Raw genomic sequence first — 27,316 nt, forward strand, 5'->3', positions numbered from 1 at the left:
GAAATTCATACTTTTTCTCTTACTCATGAATATAATAATAGTGTTGTGGTAATTGTACATATCCAGAGGGACTAGTAAAAGTGAGGTGCGCACGTCCATCTTGAAAACAGACGCAGTGCTAAACATCAACTTCTACATACATATATACAAGCCAACGATTGCCAACATATGTCTATCTTTTCCAACATCTCGAACTCAGGAACGGTGATGGGGCCCTCTGAGTCTCGTGAGTCCTCTTGGTACCAAAAATCCAACAAGAAGGTCATTCCAAACCACCTTGTGCCCAAGAAGAAAATTGGCTTTCAACTTTCAGCGGTCACCAACAACAAAAGAGACCAGCTGAGCGGCAAGAGAAGCACTGGAAAGGCTGACGAAGGATTCAAGTCAACTGACTTCAATGTTATCACCTTCGGTAACAAAACGCATAGAAACAGCAATGCCAGCTTCCAAGATTCATCTCTACTTGCTTTGAAGGATCAATCGTTCGATGGGCCCTCCGAAACTGATGACTTGCCATTGTACAATTATAATGAGGATCTTCCTCCACCCCGTTCCTTATATGACTTGAATGATGACGCTTCGATAGCTGTCAATAAACCTATACAACAAACCGAGTCTTTCATCACGAAAGACCCCCGCAGCTTCCTGAATGCTTTTGCTGGAGCAGTTGGAGCCTCTGATGAATTGAAGGCTGACGACAAAAAGATTTTAAAGAACCCTTTGCAACATAGCGAAGCAGCTGTTCTTGTTTTTGGCTATCCTGAAAGCATGGCTAACCAAGTGATTGCTCACTTCCTGGAGTTCGGATCAATTCTTGAAGATTTTGAAGCAGCGAAGTCAACCAGCTCATCCACTCCAGAAGATATCTTCCAAGGTCCTACGACTGGTGCCTTCTTCTCTACAAAAGCTGATGAAACAACACATGAACAACAGCCAAGCCCACCAATCTTCTGCGGAAAGTCTTGGGTCAAACTTACATATGACAATCCTTCATCCGCTGCTGATGCACTCCAAGAGTCTGGATCTGTTTTTAATGGGGCTCTCATAGGCGTTGTTCCTTACACCAAGAATGCTGTGGAAAAATTGCAGAATCGTAAATTGACAAACACAGAAGACATTGGCGGCGGCCTTCAAGGTCTACAACTTGGTGACCTTTCAAGCAAGGTTGATAAAGGAGTCATTGGCGATTCGAACGATATACAAGCATCATACATTAAAAGGCTAGATATCAAGGACGGCTCGGAAATGTTTTTAAAGGCCCTGAATGGCGACTCACTGAACCCAAGTGAGGTGAAGAAACCTGAACAAAAGCTAGGATTCGTTGGTACGATATCCAACTATCTATTTGGTTTCCACGATTTGTGATTAAAAACTATCTGCATTGTATATTAATAAAGGTCTCATATAGATGTCATTACTGCCATGGCCTTTTCGAAGGCGATGAACTCCTTTGCGGCGAGCTTGATCTCGATAAATGGGTGGGAGAAGGCGAACCGCGATGAGAAGGTGTGTAGTGGTTCCGTGTTGGTGACGTACGGGATGGGGAGAGTTGTGTTCTTTGGCTAAAGGAAAGCCGCGTGGGTGTTTTGAGTGGCGAATGTCTTGGTGACTGCGGTCTGATAAAGGAATCATGACCGGCACGGGTAAGAAACGGCGTGGACAGTGTTAGCCAGCTTTGATGTGCATCCTCCTCAATGCGGTCCCTAGTGGAAGCATATAAGTCTGCAAACGAGCTCTCCCTATGCCTGGAGTAATTATTAATTGGCATGCTAGGGCTGTGTCTTGCTGGAGAAGCTGATCTCGAAGCAAACTGATTGTCGGCACGAACACCTTTAATTCTATTGCCGTGGATGTCGTGAGTGTAGAAGGCATTTTCATTTTGCAAGTGACCCCGGCGGTCATCGTACGCCACCATTGATGATGCAGCCATTGGGCCATATGTAGCATCCACAATTGCATTTTTCTTGAGTATAGATGTCTTTGGAATAACATATTTCTTGTTATACTCGTTAAAAGTTTCTTGGTAGATGATCTGCTTGTCACCGATGAGCAGAAGGAACTTGGAGACCAACCCGAAAAGGGAGATTCCATATGCCAAAATTATTAAGAAAATCTTCCAGAGAGCAGTCCCAGAAACCAAGTATATCGTAAAGAGCGTAAGTGGACAGAATGTGGCCAGTAAGTGTACCTGGAATAGGGAAGGATCCCATACCTTCAAGACCCAAACATCCTTTTCCACAAAATCAACATCGTAAGTAGTTTCTCCATCTGACTCATCGTCCGAAAGGTATTTCAGATGGCCCTCGAAGTAAGAAAGAATCTTGCCGAAGATACCCTTGTCAGTGGAACTAGTAACGCTCAGTTTGGTAACGTTCGATCCCTTGGGCTTTGCCGAATTTGCAGATGAATTGAGCAATGTGTACTCTCTATTAGAAAGCCAAAAGACCATGATAGTGTTTATAACTGATGAAACTGCAAATATGATAAGCAATGCATTCACCAACCACATCCATCTGCTACCAGAAGATGCATCAGCGGCAACCTTAGGGTAATGGATGGGGTTCGAAGAGCCACTAATAGCTCGTTGCCTCACTTGCCTGTAAACACTAGCATCTGCTCGAAACAAGTCGTTAGACCGTCTCAGGCGAACGTTCTTATAATGATCAGCCACCTTACAGAGCAAGGCAAATACAGTTGTAAGCACCACACCCAAGGGTAAAGTGGAATGAACATAATCGTCCCAATCTATGGACACAGCCGCCTCATTAAGAGCCAAGATAAGGTCTAGCGGGTAGGCTTTGATCCGTTCCAGTAGCGGGACTCTTCGCACTAGCCGTTTTGCCATTGGAAAGCAGAGGATTGTATGGAGCGTGTTTGTTTTGATTTTTCCGCGCTGATATCAAGTAGTATCAGCATCTACTACTACCCAAGCATGGCGACAGAGGATACGCTAGCACAAGCCAGAAGTCGAAATGAGGCGTTGCATCAGTCTCTAAAGGCGTTAATGGAGAGTAATAAGGTTAACGAGCCTGACCCATTTGAGAAAAGTGACGGGAACGGGACTTTCTTTGAAGAGTTCAAGAGTAACATTGAAGCCATCAAGAAGAGCAGCTACGCTCCAAGAAAGACCAAAGAAAAGGATGAAGAAAGTCAAAAAGTCGCCAAAAGCATTCAAGATCCACCCAGGTTAGCTCCTCCCAGCGAAGAACCCACGCGTCGCCAAAACACCGTCAGACACCAGGATATGCTTCTATCGAAGCTTGAAAGACAAAGCATCACCATTGAAACGCTCGAAGCCGAGATTCGAAAACTACGTCTTCAAAACCAGCAATTGCGTGAAACCAACCACGGTCTACGAGCCAAAGCCGCCCAGCGGCCCGAACCTAAAACCGTAGCATTCCAAAGTGCCCCAGCACAAGCTGCCAATGTACTGCCCATACACAACAAGGAGAACGAGACCCTCAGGGCGCGGGCGGTGGAGGCAGAGAATAAGGTGCACCGCCAACAAAACACTATAGAAAAGCTTCGCACCGGCTTGGCCCTTGTTCACCACCGGTACATTGAAGCCAAGCGGAAATGGGACACCAGCCTAAGCATCAGCGCGTTCCAGGAAAGGGTCATTCTCGACCTCAAGGCGAAACTAGCATTTACGTCTACGGGCAACGAGGACCACCAGCGGACAGTGGACTCCACCGAACATCTTCTCAATGGCTGCGAAATTGGTCCTGAGCAAGCCTTTGAAAGCGACTACGCAGATACCACGCAGCTTATTCTTGGGTACCGCAGCGGTCCCAACGGCAGCACCAGCGGCGCCACAGACGCCTACGACCATTTGGCCCGGCAAGATCTGGGGCGGGAGCCGCGTGTGGCTAATAAAAGAATATTGAAAAAAGCTGCTCTAGCTGCTCTCTTTGTGGCCAGAGTGACCCGGGCCACCCAGGCGTCGAGAAGCATGACAGAGGGCCAAGTATGGCGGTAATTGCTGGGCTGGCCATCGGCAGCAGCGCAGTGACGTTGCGCAAACGATGGAAATGGAAGAGCCCTGGTAACTCTATTCTCTGCATGGGCCTGCCCCTAAAAAAAAAGTCAATTTCAGGCAAATCACTTGCTACCCGGAATCTTGCCCCCTTCCATTACCTGTCACGTTATGGCGCCAGGTCAAAAATAGCACACTGAATCAGCGCAGCCTTCCTTCCTTTTTTTTTTTTTTTTCTTCTTCTGCCTCCACCCTGCAGACAGCTCAGCCTAGGTGCTCACCTAGACCTTCGCAGGCCTCACCTAGACCTTCGAAGACCACCCTTCCTGCCGTTTTAGTCAACCTGCCGCAGACTTATTCTATCGCGCATAGCGAGTTTGCATTCTTTATAAGCTCCAGGTTTCCACCGTTGCTCCAACACACCTTTTCCTGAAAACCGTCCTCCCTTAATACTGGCTCCCGCCATGATGAAAAATGCGGTGCCCTCCATCGTCACTGACTCTGCTCCTCTTCGAGACGACGTTAAAGCTGTCAGCAGCCCCGGCATGTCTATAAATACCAAAACTGGGCCTCTTCCTTACTTGTATGTTAAGCTGCCACACCTGGCTGCCACTGCTGCCAGTCCTACTACAAAGTCACATTTCAAGGATCTACCTGGTGATGTGATGGCGGTTGATGCTCATGATCCACAAGCAATCTCCAACTTCGTTTCTGGTGATTCGCTTATTATTGACATCAGACCATTCAACAACTATTCAGCGTCTCGCCTTGAGAACGCCTTCAACATCTGCATTCCCACCACCCTTTTAAAACGTCCCAATTATGATTTATTGCATGTTACAAATAGTTCGGCATTACCCAAAGATGCCAAGGATAAACTTATAGCGAGTACCACTCCTACTAATGTGTTAATCTATGACGCCAACAGTGGTACCGGTCACATTTCTTTTGGCTTATACCAAACGATCATGAAGTTTTACAAACACGACCGTTTTACAGTAGCTTTCTTGGATGGTGGTTTCCAAGAGCTCCACACCCTGCTTAAGGACGACTCGTCGCTTCTGTCTGATCAGACGCCCATTTCTCCACAGACCCCGCTGCACCCCCAGTTGGACGCCATCAGGCCAGATTCTGGAACAGGAGACCATTTTGCACAATCACCAGCAGCGGATTCGAGCCGTGAGTCGTCGCCTTTCTTGTCGGGATTTACCTTGCCTTCCGCAACGGCCTCAAACCAAAAGATGCTAATGTCAATCAAGAAAACGCTACCGCGGATTGATACCTCTACTTCTTATAACTACAATCTCCGGTTTCCTGAAGGATTTGAAGAGAAGAAGGATAAACTTCCCAAGTGGTTGTCGTTTTTCGGTGATGGCTATGGAACCGAAGGTCATAATGAGAAAGTAGTAGGGGTCTTGAGTGAGAAGTTCAACAAGCTTGAGCGTTCTGAACAAGTTCGTTTAAGCATGGCCATTTCTAATACGAGTGAAGATAGCAAAGACAATCTTGCTCCTTCTAATACCAACCCAGCAAGGGCCCACTCAGGATTAAGCAGCGGGTACTGTTCGCCTCTGGCACCTTGTCCTCACTGTGACAAGATTCACTACACGATTCCAAAAGGTGTTGAATACGGTTATAAGAACCGCTACAATAACATCTGGCCATACGAGCATTCGAGAGTGAAGCTTGTATCGTCGCCATCATGCAATACGCCCAAGAAGGAGACCACTGATGATTACTTCAATGCCAATTATATCAAATGCAAGCAGCTTTCGCTTACAGAATATATTGCTACACAGAGTCCTTTGGAATCAACAAAAGAAGACTTTTGGAATACCGTTTGGTATAATGGCATCAAAGGAATTGTCTGTCTCAACAAGCCTTCCGTGTTTGCTCCACCTGCCTACTATGAGGTTGACCAATTCTTCGAAAAGAGCAAACTCTCAGTGAAGATCATCTCCTCAGAGGACGACTCGGGCTTCAGAATTCGCAAGATGGAAATGGAGAAACGTGGGAAGACCCGTTACGTCTACCACTTTGCTTACACGGAATGGCCAGACTTTGGTGTACCCGATAACTTCGATGCCGTCTCCAGGCTTTTAGAAAGTAAAAACGAAAAGCTTGAATTGTTGAGTGAACAAAAGCCTCCTACCTCGAAAGTGACCCGGCCTCTAGATTTGCTCGTACACTGTTCTGCGGGATGCGGTCGTACGGGATGCTTTATCACTCTCGACATGGTCAAAGATTGTTTCAAGGGCAAAAGTAATGGCAAGTACGATCCCTGGGGTACCAAGGATCTCGTCTACAAGGCGGTGCAACTTCAAAGGCAACAGCGTATTGCCATGGTGCAGACGGTGGATCAATTCATCTACTGTTATGAGAGCATTTTGCATGAGATATTTAAAAGCTATATGTGAGCTTAATGAGCCCCCAACGATATAATGAATGAACGCGAATATTATCAAACCTCATGAACCCTTTTCTTTTCTCCTTTCTTGTAGTCCTTTAGGTGGGTGTAATCATACGTCAAATAGACATGCGCGGCAAGCACGGTTACGTAACCCGGGCCGGGTGTCTCGGTTGCTAATTGCAAAAAAGAGGCTTTCAGAGACAAACATAAACAGTGTCACGAGGCAAGTATAAGCTACCGATACAAACAGAGCAAGCAGTGACTCTAGGGATTTAAAGTAGAAGCTTCAAACTTCCTATTCTTCCCCTCCTAACGAATTCTAGAACCTAAGGTTTGGAGCGGACGCAAATTCACCTACACCTTGTGGTTTGCGTTTCGCAGCCAAAAAGGCATCTGGTCACGATATATCACAAGAAACATGTACATTGTATAGGAATGAAACCTGGGGAACAATATGGCAATGTAACCCAAGAAACGGCAAAATGAAGAGATTCCTTAACCTAATCGGAATGCTTAGCTTTTATCTTCGTGGCTTGTATCTCCTATCCCGAGGCTATGTGCCGTTCTTGACTGGCCAGTGCCGTTGCACAACTCATGCAAAACGTATGGCATTTGATACCAGACGCAACGGGAAATTAGTTAATCCGGGGTGATAAGTAAATTTACGATTTTTCCTCATTGAATGTTGTGCTTTTCTTGGTTGTGTTTGTGTAAGTGGGAATTTCACCTTGGAGACGCATAGAAGGCTTGTAACTATTTTTGTAACACCAGTAATTTCACTGGATGCTAAGAACCGCAGCCAGGCGGTAAAGCATGGACTTCTGCAAGCGCCACCGCCTTCTAGAAGTGACCACGAAGCAGTGACTACGCCAGCTGGAAGCTCCCGCCTTGCATTATTTGTCTATCATGGGTTATATTTAGGTGAGGCTGTCTGGAGATCCGGTCTTCAACTGCAACATGGTTTTTGGAGTGGTAGGAGTGGCCCCAGGGAAGCAGTTTCCCAGATGTTTGCTACCGAGGTATGAAATGCCAAAACGGTACTTTCGGAAAGTGACTGTCTGGAACAGTCACTGTTTTGGAAAATCAATTATCGACTCAGTGATTGTCCATGGCTCTTAGTGCTTAACTATTCCTACGCTCATTAACCGTAGTAGGCCCCAGCATACCCATTCTTCCTGGTATACTCTACGCAAACTTTACGTTTCAGTTTCCTTAAAATTGAATATTTTTCGTAAAATAGTTATATCCAGCTAATTCCTCCACTCCCTCACCAGATCTCCTCTTTCCCTGTTCTAGGCTGGAAGCCTGGGGCCCCAGTTGGGGCGGTTTCGCAGCCATTACTTTGTGCGAATACATCCAGGACTGAACCCATTGCGATGGTCCTTTTAGGCAACTATCTGAAACATCTTCCATGAGCAGCGATGATACAAATATCAGACGAATCTCGTACCTTCTCAATATGATCAACAGAGGCAAGTCTGAACAATCGTCTGACTCCAGCTTTGAATCCCTATCGCATCCAAATATATCTGACAACTTGGAAACAATGCTAGCTGTACCACCAGTTGCGGAAGACGATTACTTATGTGAGACTACGGTTTCTGATAAACGTGTTGAGCTTATGATTCGCCTGATATATGAGTCTTTGGTTCTGCTGAGCTCGCCAGATGAGGTTTTCGATAAGCCAATTGATACTGACGTGCACTTGAAGTATGTGGAGAGGTACTTGGATGGACCGTTGCCAGAGCCATACTATAAGCTTGACTCGTCTCACCTGTGGATGATCTACTGGCTTTTGAACGCTCATGTGGTGTTAAGTGGGAACGACCCTCTGGCAGAATTGAAACTGCTTGTTTCAGAAAAGATCAATTCTTTGATTATCGATGACGGAAGAGGTGGTATTGCCGGTGGTCCTGGTGGCCAGATCGGCCATGCTGCTTCGACATATGCCAATGTTCTACTGCTTGTTCTTATAGAGGACTACGATACGCTTGAGAGAATAAAGCCCAACTTGGCGGAGTGGCTTTTCACCTTAAAACACGACAATGGCTCTTTTGCAATGCATAAGGATGGCGAGTGTGATACTCGATCCACCTACTGTGCTCTTGTCGTTAGCTCTCTCTTGAATATTCAAACTGAAGCGCTTTGGGCGGGAACTCGTGAATGGGTTACCTCGTGCCAGACGTTTGAAGGAGGTTTCGCTGGCGTTCCAGAAACTGAAGCTCATGGAGGCTACACGTTCTGTGCTGTCGCCAGTTTCTTTTTGCTAGGAAGAAAGAAACACGATTTTGATGAAGAGAGTCTTCTTCGATGGCTTGCAGCTAGGCAAGTAAGCTTGGCTGGTGGCTTTTCAGGCAGAACAAATAAGCTCGTTGATGCCTGCTACAGTTTCTGGGTGGGTGGTGCATTTGCCTTGATGGAGGCTGATGTTCAACAACCTGTTTTCAATAAAGCATCTCTTCTCACCTACATCGCCAATTGTTGCCAGGATCTTCAACATGGTGGCCTCAAAGATAAGCCAGATACCTCCCCTGACTTTTACCACACAAACTACGCACTTTGTGGCTTGAGCATGGCAGAGTACTACTACAAAAACGACAAAGGCGATGCCTTCTCTTTCCTGGTCGATGAAAGAGTTCAAGGTTCCTCTTACACTATACCTGTCAGTCCTGTGTTTGGGATTCCTCTCAGGCATGTCAAAAAAGCCAAAGACCATTTCGCATTATAGACTGTTTAATGACATTTACTATTACCTGAACCCCACTACTTTACCAGCCTACTATAATAAATGAAATACGTTCAAAAACAATTGTAAAGACAAAAAATACATGCGATTTCTGTGGATCGAACACAGGACCTCCAGATCTTCAGTCTGACGCTCTCCCAACTGAGCTAAAACCGCATAGAAAGAACCCACGCCGGGACTCGAACCCGGAATCTTTTGATTAGAAGTCAAATGCGCTAACCATTACGCCACGCAGGCGAGCTCTGAACACTGAAAATTGCTCCCTTAACCAGACATTGCAGACGGTATAAAGCTGTTATTCTGCACTTTTAACACTATTACAAAGCCGCTATGGCTTAAGCTAACGTCCATGAGAAATATGAGGCCCGTAGCCCCCGCGAAACGTGATTTATAAGGGTTTAAAGTTTTGTCACGTGCCCTAGCACTCATTCACGCAGTTCTCTACTGATATCTACTTTTCTATACAACCACACCATATATCCAATACATGACAAATTCATGGACGAGCTTCTTCAGAAGGCGGCAGTATGATCTGCTTCCGACCACTAACGACCCTCCGCAGAACATACCAGGTTCTTTTCCTGCTGCTGATGAAACGACCGTTGATGAACCTTCAAACACCCGTTCCATAGGCAACCGCATAGTCGAGTGGCTAATCTTTCTATTTGTTGAACCTATTACCATTGCGGCGGTCATAACACTTTCACTTCTATCGAAGTTCTTCTCCTTCCTATATTTTGAGGATAACGCAGCTCAAAGGCGCAGATCTGGATCTGAAACCGCCACCACCAGTTGCAATGCACTCATGAATGACCCCATCAGTAAAGTTGAAAGGTTTGTCAGAGCTCTTGAGGAGAATCTTCTGCCCGAACAGCTTTACTCGTCCCATACAGATAACCATGTTGCTTCATTGCCTCCGTTTTTCCAAGGCAGCTATACCCAAGCCCTTTACATGGCTATCAACAGGGGCAAGTTCTTGTACGTTTACTTGACTAATCCAAGCAACGAGAGCTCCAGCTCAATCTTTGACCATATCATTACAAATCCTAAGTTCATTTCCATCTTCACAACTGAGAACAGAAACAACCAGAACATAATATGGGGAGGTGATCTCACCAACCTGGAAGCATACCAATTAGCCAATAGCTTGAATGTCACGAAGTTTCCCTTCTTAGGCGTTCTCTGTCTTACACGGACGTCTACCATGACACCTCAAGGCCCATCGAAGACTCCGCCAAAGATTTCCCTTATTCTGAAAATCCAAGGAGGCATTGGTGACGTTGATCCTGCCAGGTTGATCCAAGGTAAGTTCATTAAGCGTTCACTCAAGTATGAGCCTGATTTGGCGCTCATACGTGCTGAACTTAAGGAAAAGTATATGTCCGAATTAGTCCGCAAACAGCAGAATGCTGATTATCAACAGTCATTGCTCAAGGATAGACAGAAGAAGGCGCAGAAGATACAAAAGAAGCTTGCAGCGGATTATCTTCGTTGGAAACAGGCCCATATATTGCATTTAAGGCTGACTCAGGGTCAAGACCGTCCAAATGTTGCCAGGATTGCAATCAAAATGGCGGGAGGCAACCGTGAAACATTCCTTTTCCCAGGAGATTTACCTATTGAGGATATCTTCGTGTTTGTTGAACTTCAACAGAAGAATCTTTTGGACGAGGAGACGAATTTCACGTTGACAGAAACAGAAGCACAAGAGAAGTTCAAGGATTTTGCATACCCCTACAAGTTCCGCCTAGTATCGCCTGTACCTCCATTGCCGCTGCTCAGTGACTACGACAGGAACACAATGATCAAGGATGTCAGCTTCATCTATCCTAGCGGTCTCCTTATGGTTGAGAGGCTCTGATAGGTTTATCTTTTTTAGCATATCATGAATTAAAGTTTATATCGTGAAAAGGGTGGCATTATGTCTATCTAAGGCTTGGAAACCTTACTCTTCTTTGCCTTCTTCTTCTCTTTCTTCTTCAAACCGACGAAGCCAGTCTTGAGCACCTGTGCGTACTCCAACCAGAACTCGTCTAAATTGGCTGCCTCCACAACAGTAGAAATCTTGGATTCCTTCTTTCCTGTCGTAAAACGAATGAGGACTGGATAGTTTTGGGTATTGGTGGCATATGCTGGAGGGTGGTCCACGACGTTGGACGAAAGGTCTTTGACCAGATCAATGGCCTCTTTCTCCAAAGGCGTCGACAATCTCTTTTGAGTGAAGTAGACAGAGCTCTTGCCCTCGTTAGACGTTAGAAGACTCTCCACCTTGGATATGAATTCTGTGTTGTTCAATCTGCCCATGCTTTGATAATGTCTATGTGGTTCACTCTTGTATCTTTTTTTCCACTACCCAAATGGTATACAGGTGATGCTCCACAAGCCATAAGGTCCACCCATCCCAGGCTACAAAGCTTTCTATGAGATAAGGCTTTATATTATACCTTATTAGCTAAACGGTAAAGATTGGGAATTCGGATGGAATCCACGTTTTTGAATGTGGTGGTTTTGAGAGAAGACTTGTAGCACGCTAGAGAAGAAGGCAGTTGAAGGTATGGACTCTATGGATTTACAAGCAAGCTTCTTATTAATGTCAAAAAGAACATCATCTCAAAGCTGTAGTTTTTCCCATATAACATTCTTTTTATGCCTTTCGTGTAGATATCTGTCTTGTAGGGCTTGGGAATTGAAAGACTTAATGGCTGCGAAAGCTTCACATAGTCTGAGACCAAGTTTTCAAGTACTCCAATAGTGCTAGAAAACAACTTAAGAACAACAATCGAAGGACTATCTCTGGTCCAATAACCGCTACACTTCAAGTTTGCTCTATGGCTGCCATTCTTATTCCCCACACTTATACCCTTCACTGCCTGTTTGGTTCACCCAGAGCTAGCCACACTTTACAACTGAGTTCCAACCGAAGACGTTTGGTTACATTCAGTGACATTCAAAAGCTTTATATTTCCAACACCCACCTTTTTTTTACCCACCCACATTATTTGCTTTGTTTCTGTGTCAGGGGTCTGGATGGATTGGTGTGGATAACAATGCATTACTAGGCAGACAATTGCGCAACCCGTTATCAATCTGACTCTCACCGATCCGGGCCTACCACCAGGTACACTTCTTTTCTTCCAAAACAAGCACTGAAAAATTACATTTTCGAAGACTTTTACAGAAAACTAAAAGTACAGGAATCCACTAAACTAAATGAACTAGCCAGAAAAGGTTGCACAAAGTCACCAGATCAACCATCTCCGACCACCTTCATCTATCCCATCCAAACATGGCTAAACACTTGTTTGCCAGGGTCACTGCCCTCATAGTCTCCGTCTTCGTTTCTTTGGTCGCTGGCACGCCCTACCTATATGGTATCTATGCTCCTCAATTGGTCAGAAGGGTGGGACTTTCCACTTCAAAAGCTGCTATGATCTCGTTAGCAGTGACGATTGGCACTGGCTGTGGTGGCTTGCCAGCGGGTCTTCTTATAGACAACTTTGGGCCTCATCTCCTGATACTTATTGGCTCTTCGTGTATCTTTTCAGGATACTTCGTGCTCAATCGCATATACTCGTTGCAGATTCCGAATCTTCTATTGATCTGTGCTGCAATGTGCCTTGTGGGCTTCGGATCAGGAACCACTTTCTTTTCATGCTTGAAGGCAGCACAAGCAAATTTTCCCAATCATAGAGGCTCGGCTAGTGCTTGGCCTATTGGCGCCTATGGTCTTGCAGCGACGGTGTTTCTGTTGATAGCTGCTGCGTTCTACGCGGATGATACTGGTAACTTACTTTTGTTTTTATCTCTTGTCTGCGGGTTAGTAGCTTTCAGTGGCTCTTGGTTTATTCATGTTTATGATCTTCATGATGAGCTGCCCTCAGATCAAGAGTCTTCCGGAGACCTGACACCAGGATTGCATCGCCTGTCTTCATTCTTAAACAAGCTTGCCTTTTGGGGCCTCAACAGATCAGATTCAAGTTTAAGTGTGGAACAGCGCCCGCTTCTACAAAACCAGCAAAGCCCTCGAAAGGTACCCACAAAATCAAAGTCTCAAAGCTCGTTCACCAATAGCACAGACAATTCCAAAACGAAGGATTCTGAACTAATTGTATCTTTGAGAAGTTTGGACTCCCCTAAAGATATCGTCCTTGCGTTGCTACGTAACAGGTTGTACCTTATTCACTATCTTATTTTGGCGTTGTGCAGTGGAATGGGTCAAATGTACATATACACTGTGGGCTTCATTGTCCGTGCTCAATTCTTCCACGAGCCAGGCCTGTTTGAGACATCGGCTTCTCTTCAAGCATTACAGGTCTCAGTCATCTCGATCGCTCAGTTCTTTGGACGGATAGCATCTGGTATGTTGTCTGACGTTGTCAAGAAGAAATTGCATGCTCAGCGGCAATGGCTTGTGTTGGTCTCCATCATGCTCATGATGGTTGCACAAATAATGCTCATATTCACCAACAGCGTTTATTTATTAACCTTGATTTCGACATTTATGGGGTGTTCCTATGGTATGTTGAATGGAAACTACCCATCTATATTTGCCGATACCTTTGGTACCAAACACTTCACGACAGCTTGGGGTTTATCATGTTCTGGTCCGATCATTATCTTATACCCACTACAGTTATACTTTGGCTGGATTTACGACTCTAACGCTGAAGCCAATGGTAAATGCTATCTTGGAAGAGAGTGCTACCTGGGGGCATTTCAGGCAAGTATAGTGCTCAGCTTGATAACTTTTGGTATCACGTCAGCGCTCATCTATAACCAAAGACAACGATGACTTATCATGACACATAAAATTTCTATTCACAAGATAATTAACGTTTGGATATACACAGTTTAGTCAACCGTGTGGATCTTTTCTAAATCAATATCGTAGACAAACTTGGTTTCCTTTTCGATTTTACCAAGCAAATCCTTGAAGTAGCCAGAGCTGATCTCGGCATTTCTAATTTCTTTTTCAAGTTTCTCCTTCTCTCCACTTCTTCTATCAATGCTGGTCTGGAAGTTGTTCATGACTTGCCTAGATGGGAAATTCAACACTTGGCGACATTCTTTGGCCACTCTATCAGCATTAACATGTGCATAGTCCAATTCTAGGACTTGTTTCTTGAGTTTCTTGGCCTGCTTTCTAGGGAAAGCGTTGGGGATATCATTGATAAGATAAAAGACAGTAAAGCCACCAACAAACAAAGTCAAAGGCAAGATCACCTTCTTAGCCACCGACGGTTTGAGTAAACCGGAAAGCTGATATGCCTTCCTGAGAAGGGCACCAGTGGTGAGCAACTTCGTAGATGAATACAAAGTCTGCAATGTGAGTTGAGTTGGCAACTGTCTCTTGAAAGACGTTACCGATGTGGGTATCGTAGTCAAGATATGCGTTGGAGAAAGGATCTCTACCTGCTGCTTGGTGGTTGAGATAATCTCGGTTGGGACTCCCATCCACATGAGGATGGAGTTTAGCGATGGATCAAAGAAGTCAGAAATCTCAATCTGGTCATTCAACTGCTTCTTGATGGTGTCACGTCTTCTTGTGAACATCAAGTCAGCCTTGAAGACCTTATCTGACAAGAACTCATCACCTAAAGCATTCTGGCCAATGGAAACGATCTCCCTGACACTCCTCTCTGTCAATTCTCTTGCCGTACCTTCACTTGCCTGAACAGAAGACACAATAGTGTCAATCATACGACGCTGCGTTTCCTTTGCATAATCATAAACAAATTGCAAGCCAGCATATTGGACAATCTGAGATGAGCCAAAGTTGTCGACAGTAGAAAGAATTTCACCCTTTGTGGAATTATAGACTGCAGTGCAAGTCTTTTCTATTAGCTTGGTGATCTTGTCATTCATCTGCACGGAGTTTTTGATCATTTGATCGTATTTTGGAGCGACGGTCGTACGCAATTCATTCTGCATTCTTTCGATCTCTTTGTAGTAGATATCGCCATTGATATCAGAAAGAGTCTTCAAATCAGAAAGAATGTTGAGCAAATAACTCTTGGCCGGAAGCAATTTGGAGATGGAACGTTTGTCGAGAAGGAACTTCCTGAGCGAATTCTCAAGATGATCAAAGTTAGGATCATCAAAATCTGGTCCACCATTATCACCTGGACCGTCATCTCCTCCGTCACCACCATCATCTGGAAGACTGCCCAATACATCTGAAGAACTCACGAAGTGCACAAAATCTTTGGCGTCCTTGTGTGTGTATGGAGAAAGGTTCTTCACCTGATCCAAGATACGAGCCATGCACTTATTCTTGTCTTTGATGTTATCGAAACGGTTTACCACAATGAAGACATAGCGCTTCTCTGCAGCTGCAGCTGCGATGAACTCCTTAGCTGAGAGTGTGAAATGGTTCTCCGAGTTGACAACGAAGACGACCAAATCGATTTCCTCTTGTCTGGAAAAGACCTGGGTAGTCTGGTAGGAGTCCATATTCAAACCAGGAGCATCTATGAGCTTCACGTCTATGACTCCGTTACCCAAAAGGCTTTCCTCTGCGGTTCTATAGTCGAGCACGTAGACCTTCAATAAACCGTACTGGTCGCACTCGTAGACGAGGTCTTCAAGCTTATGAATTGGATGTCTCTCATAAGTAGTCTCATCGTCTCTACTATAGTCCTTTCCAATTGGGACAGCATGCACTTCCTCAATACTTCTGTTCTCCTTTTCTGCGTCAATGACCTCACAGAACACCGACGTGCAAGGTTGTTGATCTTCAGGTAAAACTCTTCTTCTGAGAAGGGCGTTACAGAAAGTGGACTTACCCGCGTTCAAATCACCAGTAACAAACACCTTAGAAGATGTGTCATCCACACGATCCTTAAGATTAAGCAAATATTTGATTTGCTGAGCGAATTTTTGGTCGAGGAGCATCGATACAGACTTCTTGTCGAGGTTATCCATGAGCTGAGCGCCAGAATGGCCCATCTTTAAGTTTAATTTGAGAACCTTAAAGTCGGCCATCTTGACACCCTTGGTGTCTTCGTCATCATCACCCTCGAGATCAACGCCGTCCAAAGCACCCACCTTGGCTTTGCCCAACGTCTTGGCTTCCAAATCAGTTTTCCTCCGAACCAAGGCAAGATGGGCCCGAGGAGAATTAAGCAATGCGTTTTCCGAAGCGCTATCCTCAGCAGGGAAGAAGATCGGTCTCAGTCTGTTTTCAGCCGAAATTTCATGCAAAAGCTCGATGGTCAGGTTGATGGCCCGATCCAAAGCAACTCTGTTTTCGTTATAGTGAACCTGTTTCAACGATGCCGCCACAGCCAGTTCAGACATGCTGCTCTGGCGAGGCTTGTTTCTTGCTAGACTGCTAGATGAGCCCTCACCATCAAACAAGGTGCTTGATTCCTCAGCAAATGTGCCGTCTGAAGGCATGTACATCATCACGGAAGGTTCTTCGTCATCATGAAGAGTCCCGTCGTCAGATCCTTCCAGCTTCTGCTGAAGAAGATCCTTAAAGCTCTTAGACATGGCTAACTGTGATGTGTGATTAGAGAGAGGCAACTGTTTTTCGCACCCCAGAATCGCATGTTTTGGTGGTAAGCAGGGAGCTCACATCAGGATGCACGGGTGTGGCTCCCTAACATTACCAATGCCTGGAGACCAAGTGAAGACCCATGAAGAGGTGAAATACATGGCAGGCCACAGACACCACTAAAAGACCCAAAAGTGAAACCTCGCCATGGTTGGGTGAAAGAGGGGTCAGCGTAACTTCCCACATTCTTGCCTAATAAATATTTTTGCTTCGCTCGGAATATCCAGGGTGCTTTCGCATATTGGCCCGAGTCAAGTCAGAAATAGGTAAAACTCTGTGAAAAGTAGGTATTGGAATTGGTCCCCTCATTATAACTTGTCTGTCTTTTCGCAGCCATTAGTGTCAAGCGTCAATTGACATGGCTGCCTTTTGGGCCTCTGCAGGTGCGCGATAGCTGGGAGCCGGACTTCCCCGTTTAGATAGGACCAAGACAAATTCCGTCTTCAGCTCTATAAGAGGTGGAACACTGGCAGCGGTGGGAATAATTTTTCAAAATAAGTCGAAATCATGTATTTGCACACATTCGAAACATCTTCTGTTGGTCCAGTCAAGGCTGAGTTGCTCACTCCTGAGAACTTTCTGCCTTATGGTGGAGTGCTCAGCGCAGACGAACAAATCAAGAATGCTCAGGCTTCCAGTGCAAACTATGGCACTGCTGTGAAGTTGCATAAGGTGGCGCCTGTGACTAATAATTTCAAGAATTGCAAGAGTGGAAAGCCTGCTCAGGCAAACTGGAACATCTTCAGGTGCTCTGCTCCTAAGCACTTGATCTCTGGCTCAAAGACAAAGAGCTACAAGTCAACGGTTCTTGAAAGACACCCATACAGTTCTCAGACATTTGTGCCCATGGGCCAGGACTTGAGTAAAGTGTCGTATCTTGTCGTTGTGGCAGACACAGACGAGTCTCTGCCTGATAAACTTCCGAACCCAAAGCTGATCAAGGCCTTCTTGTGCAGAGGCAACCAGTCTGTCACTTACGGTGCTGGCACCTGGCATGCTCCTATGGTTGTGATTGACGAGAAGATCCCTCACATTGACTTTGGCGTGTTCATTCATGAAAACGGTGTCGCTGGTGAAGATTGCCAGGAATGCTCCTTCGACCCAGGCTACAGCATCGAGTACGCCGACCCATATGCCGCAAGACTTTAAGCTTTATAGATGCGTGTATCATAAAAGGTTCACTTTTGGTGCTCATCTCAGTTATATGTAATCTATAAGTTCTTCCATAACCTGTTTCACGTAACTCTCTTTTTCCTCTGGTGCCATTCCCTCAACCTTTGACCTTTCTAACCGTAGTTTATCCATGAGCTGGTCCAATGGCATACTTTCGTCACCTTCGGACTCGAGAAGTCCTCGCGTCATGTCATCTATTTTACTTTCCTTGTGTTTGACGTATTCCTCTGGCTCTGAAGAGGAAATGTTAGACCATTCGTGTGTTTCAAGAATTTCAAGCACCCTATCCTTTCCTAGCTTCTCCTTGAATTCATTGATTCCTGATTCACCTTCGTAGACAAACTCAATTCCATACTGGATACATTCGTCCTCGAATTGTTCAAGTTTCACCTCATCTTTCTTTTCTGCTTTTGCAGCCATTACCACTGCGAAGCAGCTGGTATCTAGACCATCACGGACTTGGGAATAGATATTTAAAAGCTCTGCCCACTCGTCAGTAGAAACGCATTCCGGATCTATGGTGAATATGATACCGTCTAGGGCCTCTCTGAGCTCTTGGTATTCGTCTGATTTGAAGGCTTCATTCCATTCGGTAAGGCTCTCAAGACACTCTTCACTTTTATGAGGCCTTTCTTCCGGAAATTCCTCTAATAGAAGGTTTAACTGTGTGGAGAAGTACTTCGTCTTGAGATCACAGTTGTATATTAGGCCCGAATGCGAGTTATCTGGAATTGTACTCGTATCCAAATCTTTTGTAATATGTTGAGCTAACCGAACCTTTCCTGTTTTTGGCGGCCCAAGAACGAGAACATTGTTAGGTATCATTATGGATCACCCACGAAACAAGCAGGTCCAGTTGAAAATACCGCTACTAGTTAACTCGAATGAGGTCACGTGAATTTCTTCCAAATTCAACCCAATTTCATCAAGAACAGCAAATATTAAAAGCTGTTTGAAACCTCGGCTACAATTTGACCTTCTTTTTGCACCTGCTGTTTCATATCCTTGTGCGGTCCATTTACACCTCTCGTCGTCTTATCCAAAGAGGTTAACTTCTGCGCGCACCTAAACTCGACAAGTATCGCCAAAACAGTACATACTAGATAAAGAGCAGCATGGCACCTTCCACTGTGCCTAAAGCAGGCGATGCTAATGGCAGTGCTACCAAGCCAAAGTTGGATATTGATAGTGTTCAGCTTGAGAAATTGTTTATTCGAGATGCCGACGTCTTCCAAACAACATTAGACTCGGAGGATTACTTGGACAGCTTGGCTCCCCTTATTAAGGATGCCTTGAAAGCCAATGCCTTGTCTGAATTCATTGGCAAGTTGAATGATATTGTCAAGCAAAAGGATGGTGAGCTTAATGAGATCTCGTTAGGATCAGCTCGTGATATCAACAAATGCATCAAGTCCATTGACGGTGTGTCCCATGAATCGGCCAATCTTAGTCAAACAATGCAGCATGTCAACAACTACTTGAACAAGTCAGCTTTTGAATTGGTTGCACGTAAGAAGGCCCTTATAAAGAGCAAGGAAACTGCTGGGAAGGTCAATGAGACCATGACTACGTTGAACCTATGTAACCAAGTGCTCGAGATCAACAACAAGATTCTAGAGTTGATTAAGCAGCAGAAATCCTTCAGTGCATTGAAGTTAATTGATGAGCTCCAGTCCATTCATTTGCCGAAAGTCAAAGACTTTTCTTTTTCCGTTAAGATCTACAATTCCATTCCTCACATGACAAGCATGATTAAAGAAGAATCTTTCGAGAGTCTTAAAATGTGGCTTACAACTCATTTGGAGCGTAAGATCGATAGAATTGGTGACCTGATATATGACAATTTGTACAAACTTGATGAACATTGGGAGTCTCTACGAAACGATTCTTCAAGCTCGTTCCTTCTACCCCACAGACTCAATTCTCCAATTGAGCTTTCTATGAGAGATCCATCCTTGACTTTCCAAGTTTTTGAGTCGGAAGAATTGGGAATTTCTTTGAATCCTATCTATGACTCCATCCTCGTCTATAACTCGTTGAAGGATTCTTCGACACTTTCGGGAATGTACCATAAGGAATGGATGGAAAAGTACAGAAAGATAATACATCCTATAACGCTTTCTGCCAGCAAATCATATGATAAATCATCCTCGAGTCAAGAACCAGCTGTCCTGTTTCCGGATTTAAACAGTTTGGAGAGTTACTTACGAAAGATATCAGCCTTCTTTGTCGCCGATAAAGAATTGAATACGAAAACCAAATTTGAGCTTCGTTCGAATACCACGTCTGATGATCTTTGGGAGTCTTATGTGCTCAAATTGAAGCCAGTGCTTTTAAACTTTTTAAACACCCGGAAATGGCGGCAAAATGATTTGGATCTACTCGCTAATTTCAAGGAATGTCTAGGACATTTCCTCCAAGTTATGGAGAATAGCCAGTACAAGATTACCGAACTCTACGAAATTATGATTATCATCTTCAGAGACTACTTTGGTCCGATCTTGATACAACATTTCAGACTAGAGTTTATGGACTCCATCCAATCTGATCATTACATGCCTCTTGGTGTATCCGATAGAGAAGATTATGACAATGTTATGAAGTTATGTTGGTATAGAAAGGATGCAAGCTTTGCTCCTAAGAATGTCAAATCGATGCCTATTTCATTCCCTTTCAGTGAGGATTATGTTCATTACTGTTTGGGGATCAGAGCCTTGATGCAAGACATCTTAGAGTTTATTTCTCGCCAGTACAACTATGATTTGAATGAGATAAATCGTATCATCGTCGAAGAGATTTTTGAAAGAGTCTTGGGCGACGAACCTGGTGTTGGTATCTGTAACGATATCAGGGAGTTCATCACCAAAAACTCGGGCAACAAAGAAATTGTGGTTCAGAGTTTCTCGAATCTTGAGTACTACGTCTACAGTTTGTACGAAATTGGAAAACTTCTTGATTCCAAATTGCGGAGATATAACGGTATCGGTATTATGAACATTGATACTAACTCTATCTTCAAATTAAGAGCAATTGAACTATTTACAAACGTCAGGAAGTTCTCTGAAGACACGATTTTCAGTATGGTTGACCAAAAATTGCGTGAACTTGTTGACCTGGTTGAGTATGACGATTGGTATCCAGCGACACCAAATAACGATCCCAACTTTTTCATCCTCGATTTCTCCCTCTTCTTGGAGAACATGTTTAATTCGATCTTCTCCAACTTGCCAAGTTCGTTCAAGACTTTGGGATTGTTCAGAAGTTATGATTTTATCTCGGAACATTTTCTCAACATTCTTTTGAACGCCAGAGGTTTCAACAAGATCGCTATCCAAAATTTTGACCTTGACGTTCAGCATCTTGAGCAATCTATGGCTAGACTCGCGGACTCAGGAAATACGGATGAGCAGGGTGGCTCGGTGGCCTTGCAATCTACTTTCGCAGAATTGAGACAAACGATTGATATGTTGCTTTTAGACGATTATGATGAGTTCCAGAAGAATGCTTCTTTCAGAATGAGAAGATTCGACAGACTTAAGTATGAGACTGCGATGAACTTGGTGAAGAAGATGCAAAGGGATGATATCGTGGACGAGGAAGAGCCATCTCTTGGTGGCAGCGAGACCGCAAGCAGTTCTGGAGCTGGACTTGATAGAGAGAACTCCGTTTTCGGTAATTCTGCAGCAAGATTCCAGCAATGGAGACTGATGAGAAGGAATGATAATCAGCAGGGGCAAAACTAAGATCTTCTCCAGAAGTATAGCCAGCTCTTCTTTGGCTGTTGCTGGATGAGCTCGTTCTTCGCTTCATTCAAAGCGGCGTTCATCTCCTCCTCGAGTTCGGCAGCCTGATGTTTAAGCTTTTTTTCAACATCTTTATACTCTAGCAAATACCAGCATGTATGAAGTGCCATGTAGGCCGACGAGGCGATCAAGAAGGTATGGATAAATGCATTTTTGAATTGAGAAAGCGTTGGCTTGGAAGGTGGATTAGGATTGTTGAAGTTTTCATTAAACTTGACCGTAGAATAGAAGCGTGGTCTATTGAGGTTTCTTGCACCAGCAGAACGTAAGGATGATCTTAGCATGGTTGAAGTAGTTGTAGTTGAAGATTGTTTCCCAGCGCGAAAATACATCTTTACTACAAGGCGTTGGGTGCAAATGTTATACAATAGAACAAAACCAACACGCTTTATTTGAAAATGGAGCACAAAATTTCCCTTGGTTTCGAACTTAGATGTAATTTGGCTCTTATGAATGTTTTTTTTTTTATTTTTGATTATTTTACTTCTTCTGACTTTTGCAACTTTTCAGTTTTCCTCGGCATTTTCATGAAACTGAATGGTTAATGTAAAGTCCAGAAAGCGTACCAATATGTGCAACACCAAAGAAAGAGAAAAGTTTTAAAATTTAAAACGAGCCAAATTAAGCAAAATTTCAGCTAAACTTCAAAGAATAATCGATGACAGCTACAATACTATCTTTATGATGGCGGATCCTACTCCAGTGGCATTTCGGGGGGACCATTAGGGTTCACACGACTTTGTCAAACGAGGAAGATCTGAGTAATAGATGGTTTTTCTCTTTCAGATATATACATGTATAGAGCTTTCCATTTAATTGAATTCAACAAAAAAAAAAAAAAATAATTTTTTCTTTGTCTTGATGTGAAATACTGTAACTGTCATTGTGGTAACACTGGCTGCTTTGGAATAGAGGTACGGGTGTACCATCTGAGGATATACACTAGGAGACTACAACATTGATAACATCGGATTGAAGTTCGAGAACTACAAGCATGTCGAAGCCCCAGAACTCTGTGGATCAGTATACGCAGCTAAAGAACCAACTTTCACAGCAAATAGTGAAAAAGCAGGAACTAGATTCCCAGCTTCAGGCGTTGGAAAACACCATCTACGAGAAAGAGAATGACTACTTCAATGAAAGCACATACGGCAACATCGTAAAGGGATTCGATAGTTTTGCTAAATCTTCTTCAGGTGGTTCCAGTAAGCGCAGAATGGTTTATACAGATGACGATCACATCTTCAGTCTTCTGTCAGCTACATTCGTGAGAACTCTCACGAAGAGACAAGGAACGGGCGCCCCAGATTACGATGACTTTGAGGATTCCGTCGAGCCTCCTGCTAACGGTACCAGTAATGGATCTAAGGAGCAGCCAGGTACTCCAGGAAGAAAGAGAAAGGGCCGCTTGGACGACTCAAAATGAATGTAGTAGCTGCCATCATTTGATAAATGAAGTCTAGGTACATTCAGACGGCCTCAAAAGAACAAGGGAAGAAAAGTATGTCAAGCGTTTCCTTTACTTTTATCTACGCGTCGTCGAAAGGTTGTTGTCTACGGCATTTCACGAGTCGTTGGTCGATGTATTATATTTACAGGCATGCAATCATCCGAAAACTTTATTTTTCGGTTTCGGGCTTGGAATAGTATGTTACCCATGGCTTGTTAGGAGGGTAATCCGTGGGTATCCTAAAGTCAACTGGGAATCTCACGGGCTCCTTCTTGTTCGCTATCTCGAACAACTCAGGGCTCACCTCTTTTAATTCGCTCATGGCGGTCTTTATGCTTTCATATTGCTTCGCAAGTTGCTGATGTCTCTTTTCGTTATTCTTGCGCTTGAATAATCTCCATGCGTTCGTGATTGTTTGATGCTTGACTAAATCTTCCTGACAAAGTTTGAGAACCTTGGGCTGCTTCTTGGAGGCAGATAACACCGAAAGTTGGTTGACAACCTTCTGGGTATCTGGCGAGACGGTAGTGACCTTGCTACGGACGAATGTCCTGCTAGCTACTCTGGCGTTTGACGAGAACATGCTTCTTTATGCGTGTATTGATGAAGAAGTTCTGAAAATTTTGTGAGGTAGTATCGCACCCGTACACCGCGAGCCCACCACCAGGTTTGCAACCAACTACGGCTCACTCTATCATCAACAGTCATTATCAGCTTAGTTGCCGTGGAAAAAGAGGTTGGTTCACAAGTTTCTTAGTTTGCTAAAAATGTGAAGCCCGATTTCTTATGCGATTCGTTTCCATGGGCGGACCTCGAAGCACTTATCAGCCTGTCCAGCCGGTATTTAAGCATACTACGTATGGCCTGAGGATGACCAACAATTCAGCTCACTTGAGTTAGATTGCAATGTGCTATTTGGTTGGTATTTTCATGGAGAAGGGGTATTGTGGTGCCCATTCTTGGCTCTCTAATCAAAGCCTTCGCACGTGATCTCACGGCTGTATAGGGGAGCAACTACATGATTTAAAGTCACTTCATCTAAGTCCTTATCAGATTATCATCAGCAATGGGACTCTTTAGCAAGAACGACAAAGAAAAGCAGGAGAATCGCCCACCTGCTCCTCTCCCTAACGATCAGGGTGGCCCAGGTGGTCCATCGGATGCCCCACCATCCTACGACCAGCTGCAACAGATCCATACTGGTAATGAGCAGACACCTCAGTACAATGACAATAGATACGGTGATAATGAATATCCTCCTGAGAAAGCCACCGGCCCCAATGGTTACCCTGAAGATAAAAAAGGTGGTTATGACGACTATCAACAGCCTCCTCAACAGCAACCACAGGGCCAATATTTCCAGGCACCTCCACCTCCACAGAACCAAGGCTCTGGATGGGAAGCACCTGGCTGGGGAGGTAACCAAGCACCACCACAACCCAACCAGCAGGGTAATGCTTCAATGCCTCCAAACGCTTACGTGATTCCACCAAGAACGGCTAACATTGCTATGGATGATGGAAAATACACCAGACCCGAATACCAGCAATACAAGGCAAGAGATCAGGAGAGAATGGCCCACGGTGACTTTCCAAAACCTAGAGAAGCCTTTAAACACGGTGCTCCATTGGAACCTAGCCAAAAGGCACAAGGAAAGGGAAAGTCCTCAGGAGGATTCCCAGGCAGCTCCGGTGCTTCTTACTACAATGCAGCTAATCGTTAACATTAATTATACTAGGTACTTTTCGACATTATATTTTTAAGGCAAGAAATTAGAACACCGTATCTCCGTTGTAAGTCCAACCACCAAACTGCTTCTGTACAGATTCACTCAAGAAGTCATCAACGACAGAGTCTTGAGGACGCTCATTGGTGAAACTGTGGTCAAAGTTGGACGTGTCTAATAAGCTCTCCACTTGTGGCTTGAATGGAGGCAAATAAGCCTTGTCTAATAACTTATTCCAGTCGATGTCTTGGAAGAAAGGATGATTTTTGATTTCCTGGGCGTCATCCATTCTGTTCGCTGGATCTTTCTGTAGAAGCCTTGTCAATAAATCCTTGGCTTCGGTCTCCTCAAGGAAGCTAGGGAATTTCAATTCGTTTTGCATAATCTTCTTGTACATGGTAGGCACATCATCATCGTAGAATGGTGGTAAGCCGGTCAACATCTCGTACAACAAGGTTCCAAGAGTCCACCAATCGACACTACGGGTGTATCCCTGGTTTAAAAGAAGCTCAGGAGCCAAGTATTCAGGGGTGCCGCAGAAAGTGTTTGTCTTGTCCTCATTGGACATGTTGAGTTTACACAATCCGAAATCACACAAGGCGATGTGGCCTTGGTAATCAAGTAAGATGTTCTCAGGCTTCAAATCTCTGTAAATAACATTGAGGTTGTGCAAACTTTCCAAAGCAGTAAGAAGCTCAGCGATGTAGAACCTAGATCTGTTCATAGAAAACTTTCCAGACTTCTGTAAGTGGTAGAACAACTCACCACCATTGATGAAAGATAACACAAGGTAAAGCTTCTCTGGAGACTGGAAGGAAAATTTAAGTGGTACAATGAAAGGATTGGTTATCCGGGCCAACACCGTCCTCTCTGCGAGGGTATGCGTCACTTCCATTCTAGAGATGATATGCTGCTTTCTGAGAGTTTTCAAAGCATAAATCTGTCTAGTATCTTTCTTCATAACTTGCATGACTTTACCAAAAGATCCCTTACCGATGACCTTGAGCAAGTCGAAATCTTCGATTGATAGATGGTTCTTGAGAAGTGGCTTGAAGTCAATGCTAACATTAATCTCACCAATTGCCAAGTCATCCGCAACCAGTTCGAAGCTCTTCTTGAATTTGAGGTTTTCGTGGTCAATCAAACGGATAGTTTTGTTATGACAGCGCAAGTTCAAGGGCAATTTGATTTGGCCGACAAGCAAGTCGCCAATGTTTGAGCCATCTTTGGCAAAAAACTGCTTTTTCGATCCCTTCTCTTGTTCTGGAATCAAGTTTCTAGGTAAACGAATAAATAAACTGATGTTGAGGAAGTTTGAACCCGTTGCGCCGCTACCCGCTGTTTTGGTTACATCGAAAGACACCACTCTATCCCATTGGGAACTGTCGACAGTACCACCTCTGGGTTCAATCATGAGCACGTTATTATCAAATTCCATTGTCATGTACAATAGAGCCTTGGTGACACGTTCACCGGTGGCATTAGGAATGTTGATGTTGGAAGGTAAGTATGACGCGGCAGCAGGGCCATCGATAAGGTCCGAGGTACTGGACCCAGCCTGCTCTTTCTGAATAAGATCATTGAGTCTCTTCGAGAGAGTAGATCCGGTGTTGGAGTCGTTTGTATTCGAAGCCAAGGCATGCAAAATCTGTTTGTTGTTGACAATTCTGATAGGAAGTTCAACGTTCTGAGACCGATAACATTTGACAGTAAGCAACCCCGGATTCGAAGCCACAGCCTGTCCCTGATGCAGAGAAGAGCTTGACACGGAGGGTTCGGTCAGAGGGTCTCTTGGCTTTCCTGAAACATGCAGCGATGGGGATGGAGTCTCTCTTGATGCGTCTGAAAGGGTCAATTTCAGCATGTCGGGGACAGACGAGTTTTGGACCAAAGTGGACCGAGACTCTGAGGAGTTGCGAGGCGAGGTGGAGGACTGCGGCGTGGTCTCCTTTTCGGAGGAGCCGAATCTGAACTTGTTTTTAAATCTAAGCATCTCTTAAAGAATGAGTAGTTGAGATGGAAGAAGAAGTGGCTGATGGGAGGCTGGGTATTGTGATAAAAGGCCCAGGCTTGTATACACAACCGGTCGGCAAGAGCAAGAGCAATAGGGGCCGAAAAAGACTGAATCTGGGGTAAAAATTCTTGACGAGTTCGGAAAGTAAAGGAAAAAGCAACTGAAAAGTGCGGTCTAAGGGCTTACTGTGACTGAAGGTGTGCTGGTTGAAACGTACATAAATGTGGAGACTGGTAGTTAGACCCTGCGAAGGAACCTCGGATGCGTAGGGAGGCAAGCGCAAGAGATAAGCAAGGGTGAAGAAAGGGGAAGGAAAAGAGAGGTAAAAGCCAAGATCCCATACTTTAATCAATTCCAATGTGATCATTGTATTGTGGAAAATCTTGACCAAGATCTAAGGGAGATCCTCTTCTGCGAGAATTGGCTGCGAAAGAATCAGTACGAGAGGTTATGAAGTAGG

The 27,316-nt window shown here is 44.5% G+C and overlaps 17 protein-coding genes and 2 non-coding genes across 19 annotated transcripts; 10 read left to right on the plus strand and 9 right to left on the minus strand. All coding sequences in view use genetic code 12, as the record gives it.

The window, feature by feature from the left end:
* Positions 1-168: 168 nt before the first annotated feature.
* CXQ85_000424 (FG-nucleoporin) lies at positions 169-1,365 on the plus strand (the record flags this gene model as incomplete). The annotated part of the gene is made up of 1 exon (XM_025484171.1): positions 169-1,365. The coding sequence occupies one exon, from the start codon at positions 169-171 to the stop codon at positions 1,363-1,365; it is 1,197 nt and encodes a 398-aa protein (XP_025342386.1).
* A 197-nt stretch (positions 1,366-1,562) lies between these two features.
* On the minus strand, positions 1,563-2,845 carry CXQ85_000425 (uncharacterized protein; the record flags this gene model as incomplete). Its single annotated transcript, XM_025484172.1, has 2 exons — positions 1,563-1,609; positions 1,636-2,845. The coding sequence occupies 2 exons, from the start codon at positions 2,843-2,845 to the stop codon at positions 1,563-1,565; spliced, it is 1,257 nt and encodes a 418-aa protein (XP_025342387.1).
* An 87-nt stretch (positions 2,846-2,932) lies between these two features.
* On the plus strand, positions 2,933-3,979 carry CXQ85_000426 (uncharacterized protein; the record flags this gene model as incomplete). Its single annotated transcript, XM_025484173.1, has 1 exon — positions 2,933-3,979. The coding sequence occupies one exon, from the start codon at positions 2,933-2,935 to the stop codon at positions 3,977-3,979; it is 1,047 nt and encodes a 348-aa protein (XP_025342388.1).
* Positions 3,980-4,440: 461 nt separating this feature from the next.
* PTP2 (tyrosine protein phosphatase) lies at positions 4,441-6,393 on the plus strand (the record flags this gene model as incomplete). The annotated part of the gene is made up of 1 exon (XM_025484174.1): positions 4,441-6,393. One exon carries the CDS (start codon positions 4,441-4,443, stop codon positions 6,391-6,393), a length of 1,953 nt encoding a protein of 650 aa, XP_025342389.1.
* Positions 6,394-7,797: 1,404 nt separating this feature from the next.
* On the plus strand, positions 7,798-9,114 carry RAM1 (protein farnesyltransferase; the record flags this gene model as incomplete). Its single annotated transcript, XM_025484175.1, has 1 exon — positions 7,798-9,114. One exon carries the CDS (start codon positions 7,798-7,800, stop codon positions 9,112-9,114), a length of 1,317 nt encoding a protein of 438 aa, XP_025342390.1.
* A 101-nt stretch (positions 9,115-9,215) lies between these two features.
* CXQ85_000429 lies at positions 9,216-9,288 on the minus strand. The gene has a single exon. It is a non-coding gene; the product is annotated as a tRNA-Phe (tRNA).
* An 8-nt stretch (positions 9,289-9,296) lies between these two features.
* CXQ85_000430 lies at positions 9,297-9,369 on the minus strand. Its single transcript has one exon. It is a non-coding gene; the product is annotated as a tRNA-Arg (tRNA).
* A 250-nt stretch (positions 9,370-9,619) lies between these two features.
* Positions 9,620-10,993, plus strand: CXQ85_000431 (uncharacterized protein; the record flags this gene model as incomplete). Its single annotated transcript, XM_025484176.1, has 1 exon — positions 9,620-10,993. The coding sequence occupies one exon, from the start codon at positions 9,620-9,622 to the stop codon at positions 10,991-10,993; it is 1,374 nt and encodes a 457-aa protein (XP_025342391.1).
* Positions 10,994-11,061: 68 nt separating this feature from the next.
* On the minus strand, positions 11,062-11,436 carry CXQ85_000432 (RNA-binding signal recognition particle subunit; the record flags this gene model as incomplete). Its single annotated transcript, XM_025484177.1, has 1 exon — positions 11,062-11,436. The coding sequence occupies one exon, from the start codon at positions 11,434-11,436 to the stop codon at positions 11,062-11,064; it is 375 nt and encodes a 124-aa protein (XP_025342392.1).
* A 982-nt stretch (positions 11,437-12,418) lies between these two features.
* CXQ85_000433 (uncharacterized protein) lies at positions 12,419-13,924 on the plus strand (the record flags this gene model as incomplete). The annotated part of the gene is made up of 1 exon (XM_025484178.1): positions 12,419-13,924. The coding sequence occupies one exon, from the start codon at positions 12,419-12,421 to the stop codon at positions 13,922-13,924; it is 1,506 nt and encodes a 501-aa protein (XP_025342393.1).
* Positions 13,925-13,983: 59 nt separating this feature from the next.
* Positions 13,984-16,626, minus strand: FZO1 (mitofusin; the record flags this gene model as incomplete). Its single annotated transcript, XM_025484179.1, has 1 exon — positions 13,984-16,626. One exon carries the CDS (start codon positions 16,624-16,626, stop codon positions 13,984-13,986), a length of 2,643 nt encoding a protein of 880 aa, XP_025342394.1.
* A 571-nt stretch (positions 16,627-17,197) lies between these two features.
* On the plus strand, positions 17,198-17,839 carry CXQ85_000435 (ureidoglycolate hydrolase; the record flags this gene model as incomplete). Its single annotated transcript, XM_025484180.1, has 1 exon — positions 17,198-17,839. The coding sequence occupies one exon, from the start codon at positions 17,198-17,200 to the stop codon at positions 17,837-17,839; it is 642 nt and encodes a 213-aa protein (XP_025342395.1).
* A 51-nt stretch (positions 17,840-17,890) lies between these two features.
* Positions 17,891-18,688, minus strand: CXQ85_000436 (uncharacterized protein; the record flags this gene model as incomplete). The annotated part of the gene is made up of 1 exon (XM_025484181.1): positions 17,891-18,688. One exon carries the CDS (start codon positions 18,686-18,688, stop codon positions 17,891-17,893), a length of 798 nt encoding a protein of 265 aa, XP_025342396.1.
* Positions 18,689-18,978: 290 nt separating this feature from the next.
* On the plus strand, positions 18,979-21,571 carry SEC15 (Rab GTPase-binding exocyst subunit; the record flags this gene model as incomplete). Its single annotated transcript, XM_025484182.1, has 2 exons — positions 18,979-21,535; positions 21,567-21,571. The coding sequence occupies 2 exons, from the start codon at positions 18,979-18,981 to the stop codon at positions 21,569-21,571; spliced, it is 2,562 nt and encodes an 853-aa protein (XP_025342397.1).
* Positions 21,572-21,602: 31 nt separating this feature from the next.
* CXQ85_000438 (uncharacterized protein) lies at positions 21,603-21,950 on the minus strand (the record flags this gene model as incomplete). The annotated part of the gene is made up of 1 exon (XM_025484183.1): positions 21,603-21,950. One exon carries the CDS (start codon positions 21,948-21,950, stop codon positions 21,603-21,605), a length of 348 nt encoding a protein of 115 aa, XP_025342398.1.
* Positions 21,951-22,660: 710 nt separating this feature from the next.
* Positions 22,661-23,092, plus strand: EAF6 (Eaf6p; the record flags this gene model as incomplete). Its single annotated transcript, XM_025484184.1, has 1 exon — positions 22,661-23,092. One exon carries the CDS (start codon positions 22,661-22,663, stop codon positions 23,090-23,092), a length of 432 nt encoding a protein of 143 aa, XP_025342399.1.
* A 193-nt stretch (positions 23,093-23,285) lies between these two features.
* CXQ85_000440 (mitochondrial 54S ribosomal protein mL40) lies at positions 23,286-23,699 on the minus strand (the record flags this gene model as incomplete). The annotated part of the gene is made up of 1 exon (XM_025484185.1): positions 23,286-23,699. One exon carries the CDS (start codon positions 23,697-23,699, stop codon positions 23,286-23,288), a length of 414 nt encoding a protein of 137 aa, XP_025342400.1.
* A 483-nt stretch (positions 23,700-24,182) lies between these two features.
* On the plus strand, positions 24,183-24,839 carry CXQ85_000441 (uncharacterized protein; the record flags this gene model as incomplete). The annotated part of the gene is made up of 1 exon (XM_025484186.1): positions 24,183-24,839. The coding sequence occupies one exon, from the start codon at positions 24,183-24,185 to the stop codon at positions 24,837-24,839; it is 657 nt and encodes a 218-aa protein (XP_025342401.1).
* Positions 24,840-24,888: 49 nt separating this feature from the next.
* CXQ85_000442 (serine/threonine protein kinase) lies at positions 24,889-26,835 on the minus strand (the record flags this gene model as incomplete). Its single annotated transcript, XM_025484187.1, has 1 exon — positions 24,889-26,835. The coding sequence occupies one exon, from the start codon at positions 26,833-26,835 to the stop codon at positions 24,889-24,891; it is 1,947 nt and encodes a 648-aa protein (XP_025342402.1).
* Positions 26,836-27,316: the final 481 nt, after the last annotated feature.

Source organism: Candidozyma haemuli (genome assembly GCF_002926055.2).
Source record: "Candidozyma haemuli strain B11899 chromosome Unknown A_2014730914, whole genome shotgun sequence".
Classification (NCBI taxonomy): Eukaryota; Fungi; Ascomycota; class Pichiomycetes; order Serinales; family Metschnikowiaceae; genus Candidozyma; species Candidozyma haemuli.